This window comes from Nothobranchius furzeri, chromosome 1 (assembly GCF_043380555.1).
Source record: "Nothobranchius furzeri strain GRZ-AD chromosome 1, NfurGRZ-RIMD1, whole genome shotgun sequence".
Lineage (NCBI taxonomy): Eukaryota > Metazoa > Chordata > Actinopteri > Cyprinodontiformes > Nothobranchiidae > Nothobranchius > Nothobranchius furzeri.
In genome coordinates, this window is record NC_091741.1 from 86,952,548 (window position 1) to 86,971,852 (window position 19,305).

The 19,305-nt window shown below is 38.8% G+C and overlaps 1 protein-coding gene across 5 annotated transcripts in view; it reads right to left on the bottom strand.

Annotated features, from left to right (window-relative positions):
- diaph2 (diaphanous-related formin 2) overlaps positions 1-19,305 on the bottom strand; it is a 562,944-nt gene that overhangs the window by 141,302 nt on the left and 402,337 nt on the right. For all 5 annotated transcript variants that reach the window (XM_054740030.2, XM_054740029.2, XM_054740031.2 and 2 more), the window contains one exon: positions 494-618. In XM_054740030.2, the coding sequence (XP_054596005.2) occupies positions 494-618 (125 nt within the window). The remainder of the gene's footprint in view (positions 1-493; positions 619-19,305) is intronic.

The following is a 19,305-nucleotide window of genomic DNA, read 5'->3' on the forward strand; positions in this document are numbered from 1 at the left end:
TCAGAGAGGACATTCAAGAAAGCACAGGGACACTGGTGGTTAATTTAATTTAGGAGCAGAGATCCTTAGGTTGGAGTGAAACACTCCATTATCAAAACAGGAGAGGTGGCACGAGTAAGGATGGTTCTGTGGAGAGGCTTGTGTGGCCGGCCAAGAGATGAAATCAGGGACAGGCGATAAGATGGTGAGAGGGGCTCGAGCCCCTATTAAAGTCCCTCAGGGGACAGGCAGCTGTGGCAGGGTGCAGTAAAAATAGCTATGGGCATGATTTCACCCTTGGGACATGGAGGAAAAGAGAAGAGGGTGATCTGATCAACATTTCACAGCGAGGCAGCCAGATCCATTCCTGACTGTCTCCAGGGTGTCAACCACCATGCCAAGTGACTTAAACAACACCCAACATGCACCCTCACCAGTGCTACACACAAAAGAGAACAGTACAACACATGCTCAATAGGAAAAGATGTGAAAACAACAAAAAATTAAAGGATATAGACATCTTTTCCACAAACTTATCTTGTGGGTCATCTGTTTTGGGGAAGTTTCCTATATCATTCTCGAGCCTCTGGATGTGACGCTCCATGGTGCTCAGACTACTCTTCAAGATTTCAGCAGCCACTGGAAAATCATGCACAAAAACAGAAACACAATAGATTAGTATAAACATTTGGATTCTAATCTAAATAACGTAAATCTCAGAAAACTTTACATTTATATACAAATCAGCCGTGACTGAGTTACACTGTATGTTGTGACATACTGACTTTCACAAACTCCATTTGTGTGTGGCCTAGAAAGCAAGCGTGTGTGTGTGAGTACAGTATGTGTGCTGTGGCTCATTAATCAGTCTGTAATCACTGTTTGCAGAGTTGCTGAGGAATCCACAGTATTTAGATTAGTCCTTTCAAGTAGAAACTTCAAACAGCTAGCTGTGTCTAATGGGATCAGACGGGACAGGAACACGGATGCAGTAGCATGTTTATGTTGCAGTTAAGGGGTTAGTTTCATTGATGCGTACACACACACACACACACACACACACACACACACACACAAAATTACTTTACGTCTTGCAGATTCACAAAAGCAGTGTTTCATAATAAAAAGTAGACTATAATAAAAGAAACTACTTTGGTTACAATAAAAGTTTTGGCAGAATAAAGCAACAAACATCTATCTTGATGTCATTAATATTTAATTGCAAAGCTTTTTAATTTTAGTACAACATTGCCTACATTAGGTATCAATTTATCATCCATTGCAACTGGTTTGGATGCAAAAAAAAAATACTTGCAGAAGCCTAACACACAATTTTGTTTATCCATACAGTTAAAAATTGCAAAATGCAATGCCTATGTGTGTTCAGTACGAAGAGAAACCAAAGTCTGGGCTGATGGTGAGCGATGAAAAGCGTGGAACACCTTGACTCAATCAAAATTCTGTCGAAAAGCTAGGTTAAAGGTCAGTATGTAGGTTTGTGTTTTTCTAGGGAACCACAAGTCGAGAGCTCCATTCATTGGAAACTCAATGGCTACACTTCAGAACAGGTAAACTCACAAGGTTATAGAAACTCGGAGATTATGACATGAGAGATTTCACAAGCACCTACAAATTCCACCAAGTTTAGCCTTCAGTTTTTTTGTTGTTGTTTTGATGAAAGAAAAACAGACGAGGACACAAGTGTATGGAGGCTTAAAACATTTTGAACATGATAAAAAAATAAAAATAAAATGAATGAAGATACATATGAATCCATGTGTTTTATAATTGTTTTATTTTCTACAAAGAAAGTAAGATTTCAACTAAGGAAGTTCTTTCTCAATAGGGCTGCACAATATATCGAAAAATTATCGTCATCGGGATAACAGGACGTGCGATAAGCCCATCGCAAAGCACGTCAAAAACGGCGATAAATGTTTGGTTCAAACATTTCCATCCGTGCCATACATCAATTTTTTGTAAACCAGCTCTGTTTTTTACGTGGACGTATTATTTGACCAATCAAATGTAGCCCTTCTGATATGCGGCTAATCAGATGGGTCCGTTCACGTAATACGCCCGCCCCCTACGTAGACCCTTATGGAAGAGCTGCCCCGCGCTGCTCGGCTTTTTCCATCCGAAGGTTGAGATGTTTGCCAGCCTTACATAACCACTCTTGTTTTCGGCACCACCACTTCCTCCGCGCGCCGACACCGGAGCGTCGGAGACTGTGCTGCCGAGCGGAGCTTCCCGGGCTGCGCTTACTTTGAGCCGCCGTGCCGCCGCCTGGTTGACCCACTCCAGCACAGACTGTATCCCCAAAATTCCACTATCTCCGCTCCGCCCGCACTTTCCGCTGCCGCTCGCTTCCCTTGTTCGTCATGCTGGCTCAGATTAACGAACACACTTTGTGCTGAGGTTTCAGACTCTGGTTAGCTTCCAGCTAAAAGGCTACAGCACTCTCCTCCCAGTCCCACCCTGCTAAAGAGGGCCTGGAAAAGTTCCAGCACACATCAAAGCGATTTTTCATTTATGAGCTTTTATAACCTTGTTAATCAGGATAGTTGATTTGCTGCTGCACATAAACTGTCAGTCAGAAGCTCTGCTAGCCGGTTATCATAGAGGAGCTAGTTCAATTTGTTAGCTTGTTATCAGAATCGTAGTTGCAGTTTCATCATCTGAGCTGCTTTTTAAGATCCAGGTAAACTTGTTCAATTTGGGGTTAAAAACAAACGTTTTCACATATTTTCCATGTAGTTTTTTTTTGCCAGTTCCTCTTCTGAAAGGTAGACAATTGTTTTTCTCTTTCCCTCAGAAAATCTTAATATTCTCCTAGTTTGGCCCAGCACAGTTCACTTCCCAATTACAGCAACAGCCTTATATCATAACCACATAAGTGGAGAAAATGCTCAGTAGCAATGAGAGAATTTGCTGTTGCATTTAAGTGATGTTAACTATTATTTAACATTTAAACTTATTTTCAGATTTTTTTATTTATTCTAAAAACCCTGGTAAAGGATGTTTTTCTGTATTTGGAGCATCAGAAAAAGTTGTATGGTGGAGGTGATGTTTTAAAGTCACTGTGAAACTGCATGCATGCAGTTTGTTGTTTTGCTGCTAATACAGTAGCAGGTGCAGCTGCATATTTTTGCAATAAAAATGTTATGTTGTAATGGAATTCATGCATTAGTTTTTGTTTGCTTTGAACCCAGAGCAGACGTCACACGCCAGACGACATCAACACTGCATACTTTAGTATTTGTTCATTTATCGCGAGTAATATCGATATCGCAATATTAAGCACTGTTACCGAATATTGCAGGTTTTCCTAATATCGTGCAGCCCTATTTCTCAAATATTCATTCTGACCATGGATCTTTCAGACTTTGCAATGCAGTTTAACTGCTTAAGTTATTTACCAGCTCTTCTAAATCTGAGACCATGGTCTTGATTCAGAAAAGGTAAGAATGCCTTCTCCAGGTCAGGGATGAGGTCCTGCCTCAAGTGGATGAGGTTAAGTACCTTGGGGTCTTGTTTAGGAGAGAAGGAAAGATGGAGCACAAGATCAACATGTGGATTGGTGCTGTGTCTGCAGTGATGCAGGCGTTGTACCGATCTGTCGTGATCTACATTCCTACCTTCACCTATGGTCACGAGCTTTAGGTCATGACTGAAAGAATGAGACTGCACATACAAGCAGTACAAATGAGTTTTCTCAGCAGGGTGTCTGGGCTCTCCCTTAGAGATAGGTAGAGTAGATAGAGTAGATGTAACTCAGTGAAATCCCCCTGAATCAGTCCATTGACCGAAACAGTTTGGATTAGGGATTCACTGGCAGTGCACGGGCCGGCACATGTCACTCAAGAACTCCCCTCCGATTGTTGGGTCATATCAATGAAGAGCAAAAGAACATCCAGGAGGGGCTCAGAGTAGATTCACTGCTCCTCCACATCGAGCCAGATGAGGTGGCTTGGGCATCTGATTAGGATGCCTCCCTGGTCAGGTTTTCCGGGCACACCCGACCAGGAGGAGTCCTAAAGAAAGACCAAAAAGACATGCTGGAGGGACTATGTCTCTCAGCAGGGAACACCTTAGGATCCCCTAGAGGAGCTGGCTCAAGTCGCTAGGGAGAGGAAAGTCTGGGCCTCCCTGCTTAGGCTGCTGCCCCCACGACCCTACTCCAGAGAAGCGGACGATGATGGATGGAAGCTATTAACCACATTTGATTGACATTTGGATGTCTGTTTTTCAGTTGATTATGCTTAATTGGCTATTGTGTATTCAGATAATTGACTTGTTCTCCTCTATTCCTTATTGTTATGACAACTAGCGAGAGATAATTTATTCAATTCAATTTTATCTCAATAAGGAGCCAAAAGGATATTTTTTCCATCTCAGTTAGACAATCCCTTTAATCATTAAATGTAATGAAAGGACTAAGAATATCAGCTCTGTTTTGGTATTACAGTATATAAAAGCCATGTCCAAATCCTGCTGGGAATGAAACTGTGCCTGATTGGCAAAAAAAAAAAAAGTATGGATATTTTTCTATGGGATGCTGATTTTAGTTGAAAATTAATTAAAAACAACATAAATAAATGTATAAATGTTACAGGTTCATTCAGATGTGGAAAACATTCAATGAAAACTCTAAAAAGCTACTTAAACCAGCATTTTTTAAATTGTGGGCCAATCTATAAACCGTATGAAAATCATTTTAGCTAAAATTATTCAGAGCCACTGTAGAAGGCCAATGAGCCTGAGTTATGTTGTGGTGACTAGAAAGCAACTGTGAAACTTTGGCTGTTTGCTTGTTCAAGTTGAATTCAAATAGAACATATAGTATATGAAATAAAGAGTCTAAAATGATCCTGCAGACACTGATGCTTGGCGTATCCCTAAAACTATTTTGAAAAAGAGTGAAGGTATGTACCTGTTAAAGTGTTTGTGGTGGATCAGTTAGAGCTTTTGTAGTCCATTTGCCAAATATGACTTTTATTTTGCAGATCATTAAATGATGTCCTTCCAATTATGTCTGCATGCCAAAAAAGGTTTCTAAAATATATGTATTTAAGTACCACATTTGCAAAGTTAATCCATGTGACTGGAGTCTTATTAGAGTGAGGAGCAGAAAAGTGGACAAAATGTCATTAAATGTAGCTGCAGCGATAACTTTCAATTAGTACTAAACCTCACTTTTTGCAGCAATTTTGTGGCTCATGCGCTCTCAAGCAACCTAAACACACACAACTATAAACCACACACCCACTGTCTAGCAGCAACACCGTGTAAGTGAAGGGCGAGCTCTCGGTCATAATTGGACTTTGCAGCTAGCTGGCTGGGTAGGCTGACTGTAAGATTCCCAACCCCTCCTCTCCAATTCCCACTGAACTCACTCCTGGGAATGACATTGAACAAAACACACTATCACATAGCCTGTTTCTCCACTGATACAACCTCTGAGATCTGCATGCTCCTGCTACTATGATTTTAGCTTCACCAATGGTGAAAAGGGGAAGTGAACAGTGAGAGGGGGAGGCAGAGAACACAAGAGGGGAGACAATTACACTCCCATGAAGCCACAGGGAGGTCTTTGTCAGGCACTGTGGGTTCTGATAGTAGTATTATAGTTGCTTGAGGCCTGAGTGATAGTACTGAGTAATGGTTTGGATGAAACACTGATTATAGTAACTACAGTGGCTAGAAATAGTGGCTCAGTCAAACTGCTATGGTGTTTCAGGGGAGCTGTTAACAGGATCACAGTGAAGCCTTGGGACTTCAGTGCAGACCATTGTTTGTACAGGAACTGCTCACCATCGAGACACACTGGTACAAATGCAGCAGCTGAACTGTTCACACTGAGCAAAGTAGAATGTGTGGCAAATGCTTTACAATTACAGCTTGGATCCTCAATTCTAATAAATGACTCTCTAAAAAAATCCAGCAAAGATTCAGTTTACATCTTAGCAAAATTGCAACAAAATACTAATACAAATACTACTTGTATATTCTGGAGACAAAATCTGGTTACATTAGTGTCTTCTGTCTGCATTATAAGTAGATCAGGGGATAAATAGAGAACAGGATGGTTGTGCATTACGGTAATGGCTGTGATGAAGACCTGGGCGTGTCTTACAAAAGACACACTTTATATTTGAAAAGGAAAGTGATGTATGGGGGACACAGAAGAGGGTACGGCGAAGACAAAAGGCAGTGTTAAAGACAAGGTTCTTACTTAGTCTCAGTAACACTGACTGTTGGCACATTCTTCATTCCAACATAAAAGAAGAAAAAAAAAGGATAAAGCCAGGATGTATTTTATTAAACTTTGCCCAGCTTCCATCAAATACACTGTCATGTGAAATACTGTGTAGCTCACCATACCAAATCAACCACTTGAATGTGGACACGTCCACTTTCATTCAGCAATTTGTAAAAAGGGGTAATTTTCATTTAGATTTATAGACAAATAATACCAGTGTTGCAAGCTGCGTTCCTCCAGTGGTTCTTGGGGTTACAAGGATAATTGAGATCTATATTGAATACTGCTACCCAAGTAGCAGAGAAGATGGACATTTAAAGAAATCCAAATTTCTTTTCTAATTCAGAGGCAACTGGTACGTAAATGAAAAGGTAATTTATAAACCTGTTTTTCATAATAACAGGGTGAGTTATAAATCTCAGTCGGATGACAAGTGAAGAATGATGTGAATAAGTAACAAAATGTTCATGCTTTTGAATCCTTAATGTAATTTTGCTCATTTTTGTAAAAGGGCTTTCAAAAGTGCTGGTCTTACAGAAGACTGGCCTATGGTCTGGATGGAGAGCAGCTGTGTCGGGCTCCAACAGCACAGTGGGCACCAGAAGCTGGAAACGGCGTCTGTGAGCTGACCAAATGTACCACAGCAGGTTTCTCAAGTGCCCATGAATGTATGAGCATAGCACAGTGTATGCATGTGTGGTATATATGTGTGTATACTTTAATTTTATTTTTTGTTTTGCATAAAGCTGTGCCAGCCTTGTGGTGAGGAATGAATCGATGTGGAGACTAGAACTAAACATCAAACTTAATAAGACAAACGGTCGGTGGAAACCTGGAGTCAGAGTCAATCTCAGCCCAGCTTGTGTCTGGCCGTCAGACTGTTCACATCCACTGTGAATAAGCAACGTGTGATGAAATAAGGTAACAGCCTGAGATCAAACCACTCATGGGGTGCATATTGGGGAACAAGGAACGGATTTTCTTTTTTAAGTATATATGACAGCGTTTAGTCATTTCAACCCCCAACCCTCTTCAATGGATGGTGAAATCCGCCCTTTGTCTTTTTTAAGCTTTTAGTTTTACCTGAAAGTAAACATGAGATAAAATAGGAGGCAGTACGCTGTACAGAAGACAGCCAAATCAAGAAGATAAACACAAACGTGTGTGTTCCCCTTTCAGTGGGAATCAAAGCATCTCGAGTTGCAGCAGCAAATGTGATCCTGTTGCTGTGACACAGCAGTCACATCGTTCTTTCTGATTATCTCAGATCATGTGATGTTAGAAACAGCAGGCAGGAGAAAGTGGCAAATTAGAAAATGTAATGGACAGCATAAACAAAAGAGTTTTGGGGGTCGTAGTGACCCAGCACTATCTGTAAACATCACGATAAAGTATTCGGCTATCAAGCAACCGCTTTGATTTCTCTTGCTTTGTTAATGGAGAATAAAGAAGTAAGCAGTCTGAGTTATTTATCAATTTTTTTAGTAATTAAAGACATCTGTTGTGCTGAATTATGTATTACATAAACAGTTAAAAAATACAATTATTGCTTTATTGTAGAGAATAAAGGCATATCACAATCACAACTGTTACTTTGAATGTTGAATAAATGTTATGCTCATAAATCCTTCATTTACATTTAAAAGCCACCCCCCCCCACACATACACACACACACACTTCTCAACAGTCACTAAAATTTCTGTAAAACAATAAATGCTGAGGGATGACTCACATTTAGCGCTGACTTTTGTCACAGATTTATCTGCAGCAACTATATATCAACGCCAGCATCTACATGTAAACTGATATTAGAGAAAATTAAAGGGGGAAGAGAACACCCCCTCTAAAAAAGGGGAAGAAAGGACAGAGTAAAAAAAAACTTTTTTAGTACCTCCTTCTCTAGAGGAAGGGCTTGTTTACAATGGGGGTCATGTCTGTGAGACTTTATTGCTTTTGGCAGCCATCAGACCTACAGCCCAGTGCCAGATCTCTGGAGGAATTACAAATGGAGTCAATTACAATATATTTTGATGCATGGGAAAGTTTAGACATTGACCCGGGGTGATGACAATTCCCTGGAAAGTGCAGAGGAAATCAGTCAAGATGATGTGCTGGTGCCCAGTGTGAGTCTCTGCCCTCAGTGGCGAATAGGAAAAAAAGAAGACCCTGATAATGATATATATATATATATAAATATATATATGATCTTTTAAAAACATAGTTATGAAAGTATTTGCACTAAATCCCTCTCATATAAAGCAATTTTAGCTGTTTTACTCTTGACATTTTTAGTACCTTCTAGAATGAGATGTTTCTGGGCTCAGTCATTTAAAAAAAATGTCGGTGGCCATGCCCACCCAACCCATGCTCTGAGAAGCTCTGATATCTGGGAGGGGCTAGAGTTGAGCCGCTGCTCCTCCGCACTGGAGAGGTGAAATGGGGTTTTATGCTAATTAGAGTTTTTGAAGCGGCTTGTTTTAGGCACATCAATCCTAAAACTAAACACCGACAGAAAACAGATGGGTTGGTTTTTCTCACGTTTAGAGTGTTTATAGAAGTAGTGGAGACTCGGTGGAGATATGGTAGCACTAAAGGATGCAAAATGTAAGTTTTGCATAACAGGTCCATAATAGCCATCTAACAATTTTAACTGTTGATTCAGCATTTACATTTGCTTTCTGTTTGGAAATTAAAGGTGTCACAAACTATTCTGAACCTAAATTTGTCACCTATTGAAGAGAAGTAACCTTAAATGTAACTGAGTAAAGGGAGCAGCAAACATACTTAAAGTACCTCTACAGAAATATAGTCACATATTTTCAAACTTCTTGTGTTTCTCCTGACTGTATCTGTAATCTCCTCACAGATAAAATAACAAACAAGAATTGCATTTTTAACAGCAAATTAGCTAGCTTAACATAAATTAGCCCTTTAGCTGTAGCACATTCATGGACTGGCGGGGGAAGAAATCTTACTTTTGAGAGCCAAATCTCTGATTACCATTTAAACCTATCAGGCTGAAAATTATCTTATTTTGGTCAACTGCCAAGTAATACAGGCATCTACTTTACGTTGTATTTCATCACGAAATTAAGGTGTTCGAACCCTACTAATCTATAGTGTAGACTTCACATGACATTTTTAAATTTCTAGACTTGTTAATTGGTCTGAAATATTAAAATTAACAAGTCTAGAAATGCTCAATATTTTAGGCCAAATTGTTATGTATCACTTTATTTGTGATTTCAGCACCAATGAGAATTCCTTTATATCTCACAATTATGCTAATCCATCTAGGCTGTAAAACATTTGATTTAAAAAATATTTTAGTTAATATGCAGTGTGAGTAGCAGCAATGACTAGAGGGTAGGCACATGTATAGTAATTCTGCATTGTTGTCGTAGTATGTGCTCAATTTATACCAACACACTGTTTTATGTATATGAACATAGCCACTATTGGCTCCGATTTATTATGAAATTATGTTATGAAATAACGTTCGACCTGTTAGGTATGAGCAGCTTCCACAAACAGCACAAAGAGAAGACATACTGGATTTCTGTAATTTTGGTATATGCAATACACATGATCATGATGCAAGAAGCTAAAGTATGGTTTAACTATGTGACTGCCTCTGTTTGCAGCTCGATAAAAGAGTCAGTGCCATTTCTGACATTTAAGAGCTAACTATGTGAAACACAAAATGTCACTGTCAACCACAGCTTCAACTTCACGTCATAAATATGATTAATGTGAAATTTAAGACTGGTCGAGATTTGCCTGGAGCTGTTGCACGACAAGGCACCGATTGTATGGCAGCAGTATACAAAGACGCTCACACAAACACTAAAATGTGTTTCAGCTGTCAAATGAGGCTACATTTCTGCAAACAACAAGTCTAACAATATATTTTTACACGGCATATCATTAACTAAAGTTTATTAATAAATGAATGTTCAGACAATAGATATTTTTGATAATTATGAATAAAAAAGCACCTGAAGACAGCTGAGAATAGTGACATGCGCAATCTACAAAGCCAAAGATTACCCAGTTCTATCAATGTTTTAGAAACTTGCATTTGGTAAAAAATATATAATTTAGGTATACATTAATAAGTAGATATTAAGGGAATAGTTGCCCACTCCTGATTGAATTATATCTGACGTAAGTGGTAATGTGGAACAATGCTGAAGAGTTAAAACCTTAATAAATACAAACAGATTTATGTTTAATGTGTTAATTCTGAGAGGAAACAAGTCTCAAGAGGAAGTTGTGAAATATTTTTTTTGTTTTGTATTTCTTAACTTTATCAAGGTCACCTGCTTTTGCACTGACAAGTTGCATTAACTGTTCATCTGTTTTCACTCATCCCCGTTGATTTGAAGTTTATTTGTTTATGCATTTACCACATTGCTTGTTTTCACAGTCTTTCTCTTTTCTATTTCTTTGTCACTTTTATTTCTCAGTTGTTACCCAAGACACTCTATCCCTCTGCTGTCATTTGGCATCTCCTAATCCCATTTGTAGTGCAAGAGCTCCCTCTGTGAGAGATACTGCAGCCAAAGAAAAACATCTGAATACTTCCATAAATATTCCTGAAGATAATTGATAACACATATTTAGGAGCAGAAAGCCAAGTCTGACTCATCCAAACTACAAAAAAAATAAATAAATAAATTAAAAAAAAATCAAGTAAATACTGATAGAGTCAAGATGGGTGAGTCAATTAATGTTAAGTGACAGTGTGACATAGATCTGTCAGAATTTACAAATCTCAAGTCTATTTACTAGCAGAAGCTAATGTGGAAATTGGTGTAGGAGACTATTTTCATGTTCAGCCTGCATGAAAAACTCAGAGTAACCGATGATAATAAGAAATAATAATTTTAAAACAGGGTTTTCAGTGAAATACCTCTTTAAGAAGGCATTCCCATGTAAGAATTCACTTTTCCCTTAAGGGTTGTGTAAAATCTCCTTTATGACATTTCTGAATTAAAAAAACATTTCTGCTCATAAATTTGCTGACTAAAGGTAAAAAAAAATATCTATTTCTGTTGAAATGATCACTTAGATGGTACAGCATATTTTGAAATGAGGTTCTCTAATGCTTTCCATCTGTACATGTGTGGTGGTTTATGATTCATGAGGAGAGTGTGAGGGTTGGTGATGACTCAGGCACCACATTTGGCTTCCTCTTTTCTTTTCCTTGATGAAGCAATAAAGAGCTATTTCCTCACCGAATGACTACAAGTTTAGGGGAACTCTTGCTACATATCCATGTGTTTTACACTTTATTCAAACATTCCTGTGGTAATCACTGTATGAGTCAGGGTGCAAACACAATATTTATTAGTCATGTACAACTAAAGTATACCCTAAGTGAGACGGTGTGTTCTCAAAACAGCATGTCACATCACCCAAATAATTACCTCACATGTGAAGAGAGGCGCTGGTTGTGTAGATGACAGTTGATAAAGGCAGCTGAAAATATCACGTTTTCGCATCTTTAAGCTTATTGAGCAGTCAGTGTTATACTCCAGAGGATTTAATTACACTTCTGTAAGATAAGCGTTTGGGGGGTTGTTGATTTGTATTTTTTTTATCACTTGAAGAAACTGTTGGCACACTGTCACAGCTGATTGTTATTTGAAGCAAATGCACCATTACAGAAAGGCTTTTAGGCACATGTATAGTCATTTTGGATTTAACATGAATTTGAAGGTTTTATTTTAAAAATCTTAAAGCAACGATAGGCCCCATAAATGATAACATATTACCATGGGCACTATGGAGACGTTCTTTGTTCTAAAATATAAGGTATTTTCTTGACAAATGTTTTCAATATGGAAATGGCACACTTTGATTAGATGAAAACCCGATGCATTTCATGATGTAAGCCCAGATCCCCAGCACAGCATCATGGGCCACACGACAAAGGCGTAGTCGGAAAAAAAGGAGGACGTTCCGGCAACACGCGTCAGTGGTGGACTGGCCCACTCTGTCAGGTTGTGTTTAATATTTAAATGAAAAATCCATTATGTGGCTCCCTAGTTCATCTGCCCCACTGAAACTCACACTTCATGATGCCTTATTCAAATGTCATTTTCTTTCACTCATTTGTCTTTGATAGAGAAAAAAAATTATAAACTGGTGCAACTAATTATCTGAGGTTAAATTATGATGTAACATATTTCTAATCACATCAAAATCCAGAGGTTTAGGATAAAATATTGTTATGTAAAATGTGTTTTATTTGCACCATCTACCCATAAGTATAAAGTAACATTTTACAATATTATTAATCCAATGCGCTCCTATCACCATTACTGATTACTGATGACTATTTAATGATATGCACAAACATCCCCCACAGGAGACAAAATGGAAAGGTATTTTGATTGGTTTCAAGATGAACATTGATACAGAAATGGCATCTGTCAAACGGAAGACCACATTCCTGCACCATGCTGCTTTTATCTGTGAGAGCAGATGAGTGGTTATGGTGGTTTTCTGACAGTCGAGTGTAGCAGGGGAAAACCGAGGTAACCAAATGCAATAAATAAGCTAGAAGATGTGAAAATGGTACCATGGTATTTGGCAGTAGCAGCAGGAATACATTTTGAATTATTCAGTTAAAGGTGCAGTCCTCTATCTAAATTCAGAGAAGTGTGGAGCACATGCATGTGTGGTCAAGATAGCAAAACTAGAAAACTATCAGGTCATAAACACAGTGATCCTACAATAACCACAATTCTGCTCTGAATTTTAACTATTTTTATACTTAGGAGAATATGTATTTTATATATTTGTTATGTTTAAACCTCACTTGTCCCAAGAATTTTATAATTTCGATTTAAAGGGATAAATTATAATTGTGTTTCCTTTTAATTTTTTCAAAATCACCTGATTTCTTGACTCCTGTTTTCCTGTAAATGCAGACTTAAAACGCAGAAATCCTGAAAGGTTCTGAGCCAGAACGAAACATCCCCAGAGAGGTTGTTGTGGTTTACTATTATGGTGGCGGTGCTTCAGGGTCCATACAGTAGGTTGAGCGTGGTGGTTGCAGTGACGGGGTACCTATGATGGGGAGCCCATGTGTACAGGTGTAGCAGTCTAGGCCACAAGCCCATTAGACCATCAGTGCCATGATAGCATGGTATGATCTTCTAGAATTGAACTGCCAGTCTGAAAGATTCATGGTAATGCTGGGCCCAGGGTGTTTTGCTATAGTGGGCATATTAGCAATAGTGAGAGCACAGGAAAGCATGCAGGGACACAAAAAATATCAGTGCAAGCCCTATTTGGAAAGATCTATGGACCCACTGACATGTGACATCACGCACCCAAGCACCCGCCCCTCAGCTTCTGTCCGGAGGGCAAAAAGATGGCACACCCCCACTGATCACCATTGTTATCATCTTTCATTCAATAAATTGAGCTAAACATTGGCTTAATAAAATCTATCAGCATGGTTAACACATGTAGTGCTGTAGGCTGCACAGATAGATGAAAGAAGGACAGTAATGTAAAATTTTAGAGGTTTCCAGCTGATAAAATATGCCAAAGGCAATGGTTACCAGTCATGAATACAGTTCTAGTGGATGATCCATCAACATTGTTTGAAGACAAACTGTGTCCCAGCAATCCTACAACTTTAACCCGCGCAAAACAGAGGAGATCCGGTAACACATTTGTTGCTTCAGGTGTGTAAAGTCCAGGCGTGTTAATCCAATAATTGTAGATATCCCCTTGCTGAACTCGTGTCCAGTTCTCAGGAACGTCGTCCCACAGCAAAGGCATCTGGAAGCTTTGTGCTAAACAACGTTAGCTTTGACTTTAAACTTTTTTTGATACTATGCACAAAGATGTGTTAAAGCATCTAAAGTAATAATATCTAAATCTCTGGGTTAGTGTTTTGCTAGCTTAAATTGCAGAGGCAGCTCTGGATAATTGATAGAGAAGCTTGTTTGCCTCCCAGCGCAGTGCGCTATTACTCGGATGAAAACAAAAACATTCAATGGGTCTATAAACACAATGACACCTTAACACTGAATTTTTTTCCTTCTAAATTCGCCACAAACTAAACACAATTTACCAGGTTTTACTGAGCATAGCCAGGTTCTGATCTAATGACGCATTCTCAAAAACGTGTTTTGCATTCTCATGTTTTTGCCAGCTTACATGTTTGAACATCAGCTGCATTGGTCTCAACTGCTTTCTCGTGCAATATTTGTTCTGCATTTGGTAGCATTTGTACTGTGACCCACATGTAACTTCCCAAATTAGAAATTCCCCTGGCCTTATATAACACCAATAAAGTAAATATGAGAAGATTCAGATCTCCTGTGTAGGCGGAAAGGTCAGATCATTTTCTCTCCCAACCACATATGTCTTCATTTTGCAGTCACCATGCAAAGAGGACATCCCAAACGTTTAGTAAAACATGTCTAAATAAGTGTAAAATCATGAAGTAAGATGTGTTCAGTATTCATTTGGGATATCTTTTGTTTTCCACATGAGATGAGTCTGTACGCATGATTACCAAGCCATAAACACAGGCCCCTTCCACCTCAGGCAATCCTTTTACTCATCAGTTGGGTAATGAGACTTTTGAGCTGGGAGATGAATTAACTGGCTGGTTTTCTTGGTTTTATTCCTCCTTCAAAACAGCGTCACTGAATACTGAATTGATAGCAATCCAGCACTGTGATGTATGTAGTGTGACCAACACACACACACACACACACACACACACACACACACACACACACACACACACACACACACACACACACACACACACACACACACACACACACACACACACACACACACACACACACACACACACTTAGAAATGTGGCTCAGACAAGGAAAAGAAACAATTGATTTTAGGTGGAGACAATCAGGTTCTTGCATTAACTAATGCATTGCAAAAGCAAAGTGAGCCACACCAGCAGGGAACATTTTAATTTAAGGACTGTATCCACTCACAAAAGACGGAATAAAAAGAATGGAAACACTTTTCAGAAAAATCAAAGCAGCATCACAGATCAGCACCAACGTTATCAATGGGCCGGACCACTAATGGTACATTTTTCAAGGATCGTAGCATCATCAGAAACTTGTGGTGCCTTTTGAAATGCTTGGATGTCTTTGTGTATGAGGGTGAGATCATTATAGATACAGAATTATACGGCCATACTGTACTGGGAAGACTGAAGTGCAAAGGCTGACACAAATTTGGTCTGCTTAGATGTTTGTTGGAATGTTAGAAACTGTCCAGTTGTATTAAGATTGGGGTACAGTTAAAGAGGGAGTCAAGGTTTTGGCCTGTTTCAATGTAACTTAATGCTTAAATATTGGTTTTTACTCCTCATGTAGAACATTAAAGGTTTTTATCACATCTAAATGAAAAGAGAGATGAAACATTTCGTGAATATGTGAGGATATATATGTGAACAATGGTTTGGACCTTTTAGAAGTGTTTGTACGACCCTTACGTTTGTCCATCAATCCCCTTGTCCAAATTTAGGTGGCTGAGGTAACAGGTCCGCATGGGATATCCACACATCTTTCTACCAGGAGACATTCAGACTACTTAATTCAGCCAAGTTAACTTAAGTCAAGTTCGAAGATGGTTCTCTCAGGATCGACTTTTAATGTGAATGGTCATAACTCATTCGCTGCCAGCCGTTTCCTGATCGGTAAAGCCATTCGCTGCCAGCGTTTCTCACCGTTTTTACTGTTTTTTTAAGAGTCACAAAACGTTGTGTGCTAGGACGATGTTGACGCCAAAACAACCAAAACAAAGAGTAGGCTCACCTCTTACATCAGGAAGAATCTGCGCGTTTCGAGCGTTATCCGTTCTTTCATAATCCGTTGTCGAACTGTGATTGGCAGAAGCTTTTCCGGTTCACAACTCACTTTTTTTTACAGCAACGGCCCAAAACAATCTCCTAACACATGGATTTTCTTCCTGATCACGTGACAAGTGACGTACATGGATGAAGATCAGCTTTAGAGCTGAGATGTTTGTTCTCACGGTTTGGGGGCTCGTTCCGATACCCAAACAGTAAAAAAAAAGTAAATGACGACTTTAGTCGTCAATGGCAGTGAAAGAGTTAATGTTTGTCCTGATATGGTTTTAGAAATAAGATGATGTATTTGTGTGTTGGAAGGATTGATATCTGACATGTTGTTTTGGCTGGAGAAAAAAAAAAAGAAAAGTCAAAGTCTCATTTATTCACTTGCTAAACAATGCACCAAGACACTTGGACTGCCCCGTTTGAGGCAGAGTAAGGAAGGCTGGCACAGAACTTTGACTTTTTTAGCTAAATACTTCAATTAGAGACACACAAAAACAAACAAAATGGAAGAAACTATATAGAAATTTACTCAGATTTAGATTTGTACCCAGGATTAACCCTTTGTCATGCCGTAGGTGCTCAAGAAGAATAAACAAATTTGTAAGCTTTTATTTTGCCAACCGACAGCTCTTCATGTATCAAAACACTACAACCTTCCTCTAATTAATCTGTCATAAAAAAACACCCCTATGTAATAATTATGGCCCTAACCTTAAAACAACTAAGGTACAATTCATTTTAATATTATTTTATCATCATCATGATGCTTATTTCAATGTACAGACCTTCAGGATCCAAACCCCCTCTCTCTAAAAAGTTACTGATCCATCCTGCTTTAAAGGGAATCAACTTTGTGTTACAAGAAAACTCAAGTTAAGCACAAAGCTGATCTTGTTTCATGGTACAGGCCTCAGGTCACACACAAACAGACCAAAAGCTGCATCAAAGAAAACATACTTCAGAAAGTTTGAGTGTATCTATAGACTAAGTGCAGATGCTCTCACACTCATGTTATCTATGGGGTTATTGTATTTTTTTTATCGGATTGTAGTCATAATTTTTCCAGAGGAAAAAAAAAATAAAAGTATTACCAGATGTACTGTTAACTCAAACCTCCAATAATATGAAGCACCAGGAGCCACAAAAGGCATACAGAACAGTGGTCACTGTTATTACCTGATAGCCTAAGGCAGCTTCGCCGTGCACTCCCATTTAGCTATTACTTTATGGGGCCTTGTGGCTCCCAGCGAGCCAGCCTACTGTAACAACAGCCAACATTATGCTTTGCTGAAATCTGCTGATATTCTGGGTGTCCAATTCTTATCCCACAACTGTGAGTCACCATGACGATGAAATTCTATCTTTCAAAGTACAATGATATATTGTAAAACACAACGACCATTTAAAAATGCATATGTCAGATTCTTTCTGCTTCAAGATTTGGCTAAAAGTGTTCTTTTGTTTTTTTAAAGGTCAACACTAATATTTTACGTAGAAATCAGCTGGAGGAGAAGGTGGCAGCACACAACATGATTTGGAGTTTTTCTTCCTGATATTTGGACTAACAGGAACAGAACTCTACCACTGACTTGCAACTTTGACGTTTTATCTCCACATATAATACAAGCCTGAAGAAGTTCTCCTGTGTGGTGGAGTTGCTAACAGTTAGCTTCTACCAGCCAAGACATTCTATGCTGTTTCCTTGATGTTCAAACCAACAAGTCTTCCCCGCCGTGAGCCACGATGGGTGAATCCATGAATGTTAAGTGACAGTGAGATGCAGATCTGTCAGATTTTTAAAATCCTAGAGTTTGACTATGACCATTTTCATGTTCAACCTGCATGTTAAACTCTTGTTCTTTAATTTCAATAAAAAATCAAAACTGAAAAAAGAAAGAAACTTAAATTACTTCAACGTACATAATCCAGAAGCCCTAAAACTTAAAGTATATATGTAAAGTTCCCCTTCTCTCAAATCACAAGGCTTTTATCCAAGCCTATTTTTGTTCTCCTCACTTTGGATAATTGATTGGGTCTTAGCACAGAAATGCATTTCTGCTGCTTTCAAATGACAAGCATTCAAAGACTAAGATAAAGAGTAAAGCATCATTACTTCTAGTTATTGCGCAAAGCACAAGAAACTGTTAAATATACAGTGAAAAACAAATGATCTAAAATAACAGGCTGCGCTTGTGTAGGTCAACGGAAACCTGCTAATTTAAGGCTATTTCTGTCGACATATCAAGATAAAGGCACTTTAACGTGTGTGTTTTTTCTTCTTTTGATTGACTAAAATAGCTGCATTATATTAAAAAAGGCATGTAATTAGACTGATGACCAGATATAACTTGGGTTACAGAGAAGCTGAAACATTTTTCTTTTGAAATAAAACAACATGGAGAGGGTAACACAAACCGTGCAGATATGGATCCTTTCAGGGCAAAGCACAACCAAAAGAAGTCTTGTGCAAAAACCAACCGCCAGTCAACATTCAGGGTGATGGGTCTAACATCAGTTTTCTCATCGAAAAACACATCAAGTCTGTTTGCAGCTTTAATTGCACTAGATGGTGCAGTCGGAAACAAAATACTCCAGACTCAGTTTTAATAGAGAGTTGATTTGTTCAGTTGACACGTGTGTGTGTGTGTGTGTGTGTGTGTGTGTGTGTGTGTGTGTGTGTGTGTGTGTGTGTGTGTGTGTGTGTGTGTGTGTGTGTGTGTGTGTGTGTGTGTGTGAATACAGAGTCTGGCTATGACCCCTAAATAAAGCTTGTCATTTAAACTGTCTCTGCACACGTTTGGACAGCGTTAGGGCCAATCAGAGCAACAATTTTATGTATTCATCGCTACAGAAGTCAGCGGGGCAGTTCACCATTCACCGTCAAAGAAGAAGCATATACAACTTTTTATTTTTTATTTTTTAATGACCTAAGTATATCTATACGGCTCTGGTGCTAAGCCAGTGTTTCTTAAAAACACAGAATGCTGTGATTGGCTAGACACTAAATTGTTGAATCCAGTGGTAGACCTGTGAAGGCTACAATGAAGCGTGGCTAGACCAATCTGCAGAGCGAAATATTGTCCTACTGCTTAGGTTCGTCTACATTTCTAGGCTAAATGATTATCTGAGTGTTTTAAAAACGATATAGAGAAAAAATGTCAAATAATGAGACATGTTGCTATGTGCTACTT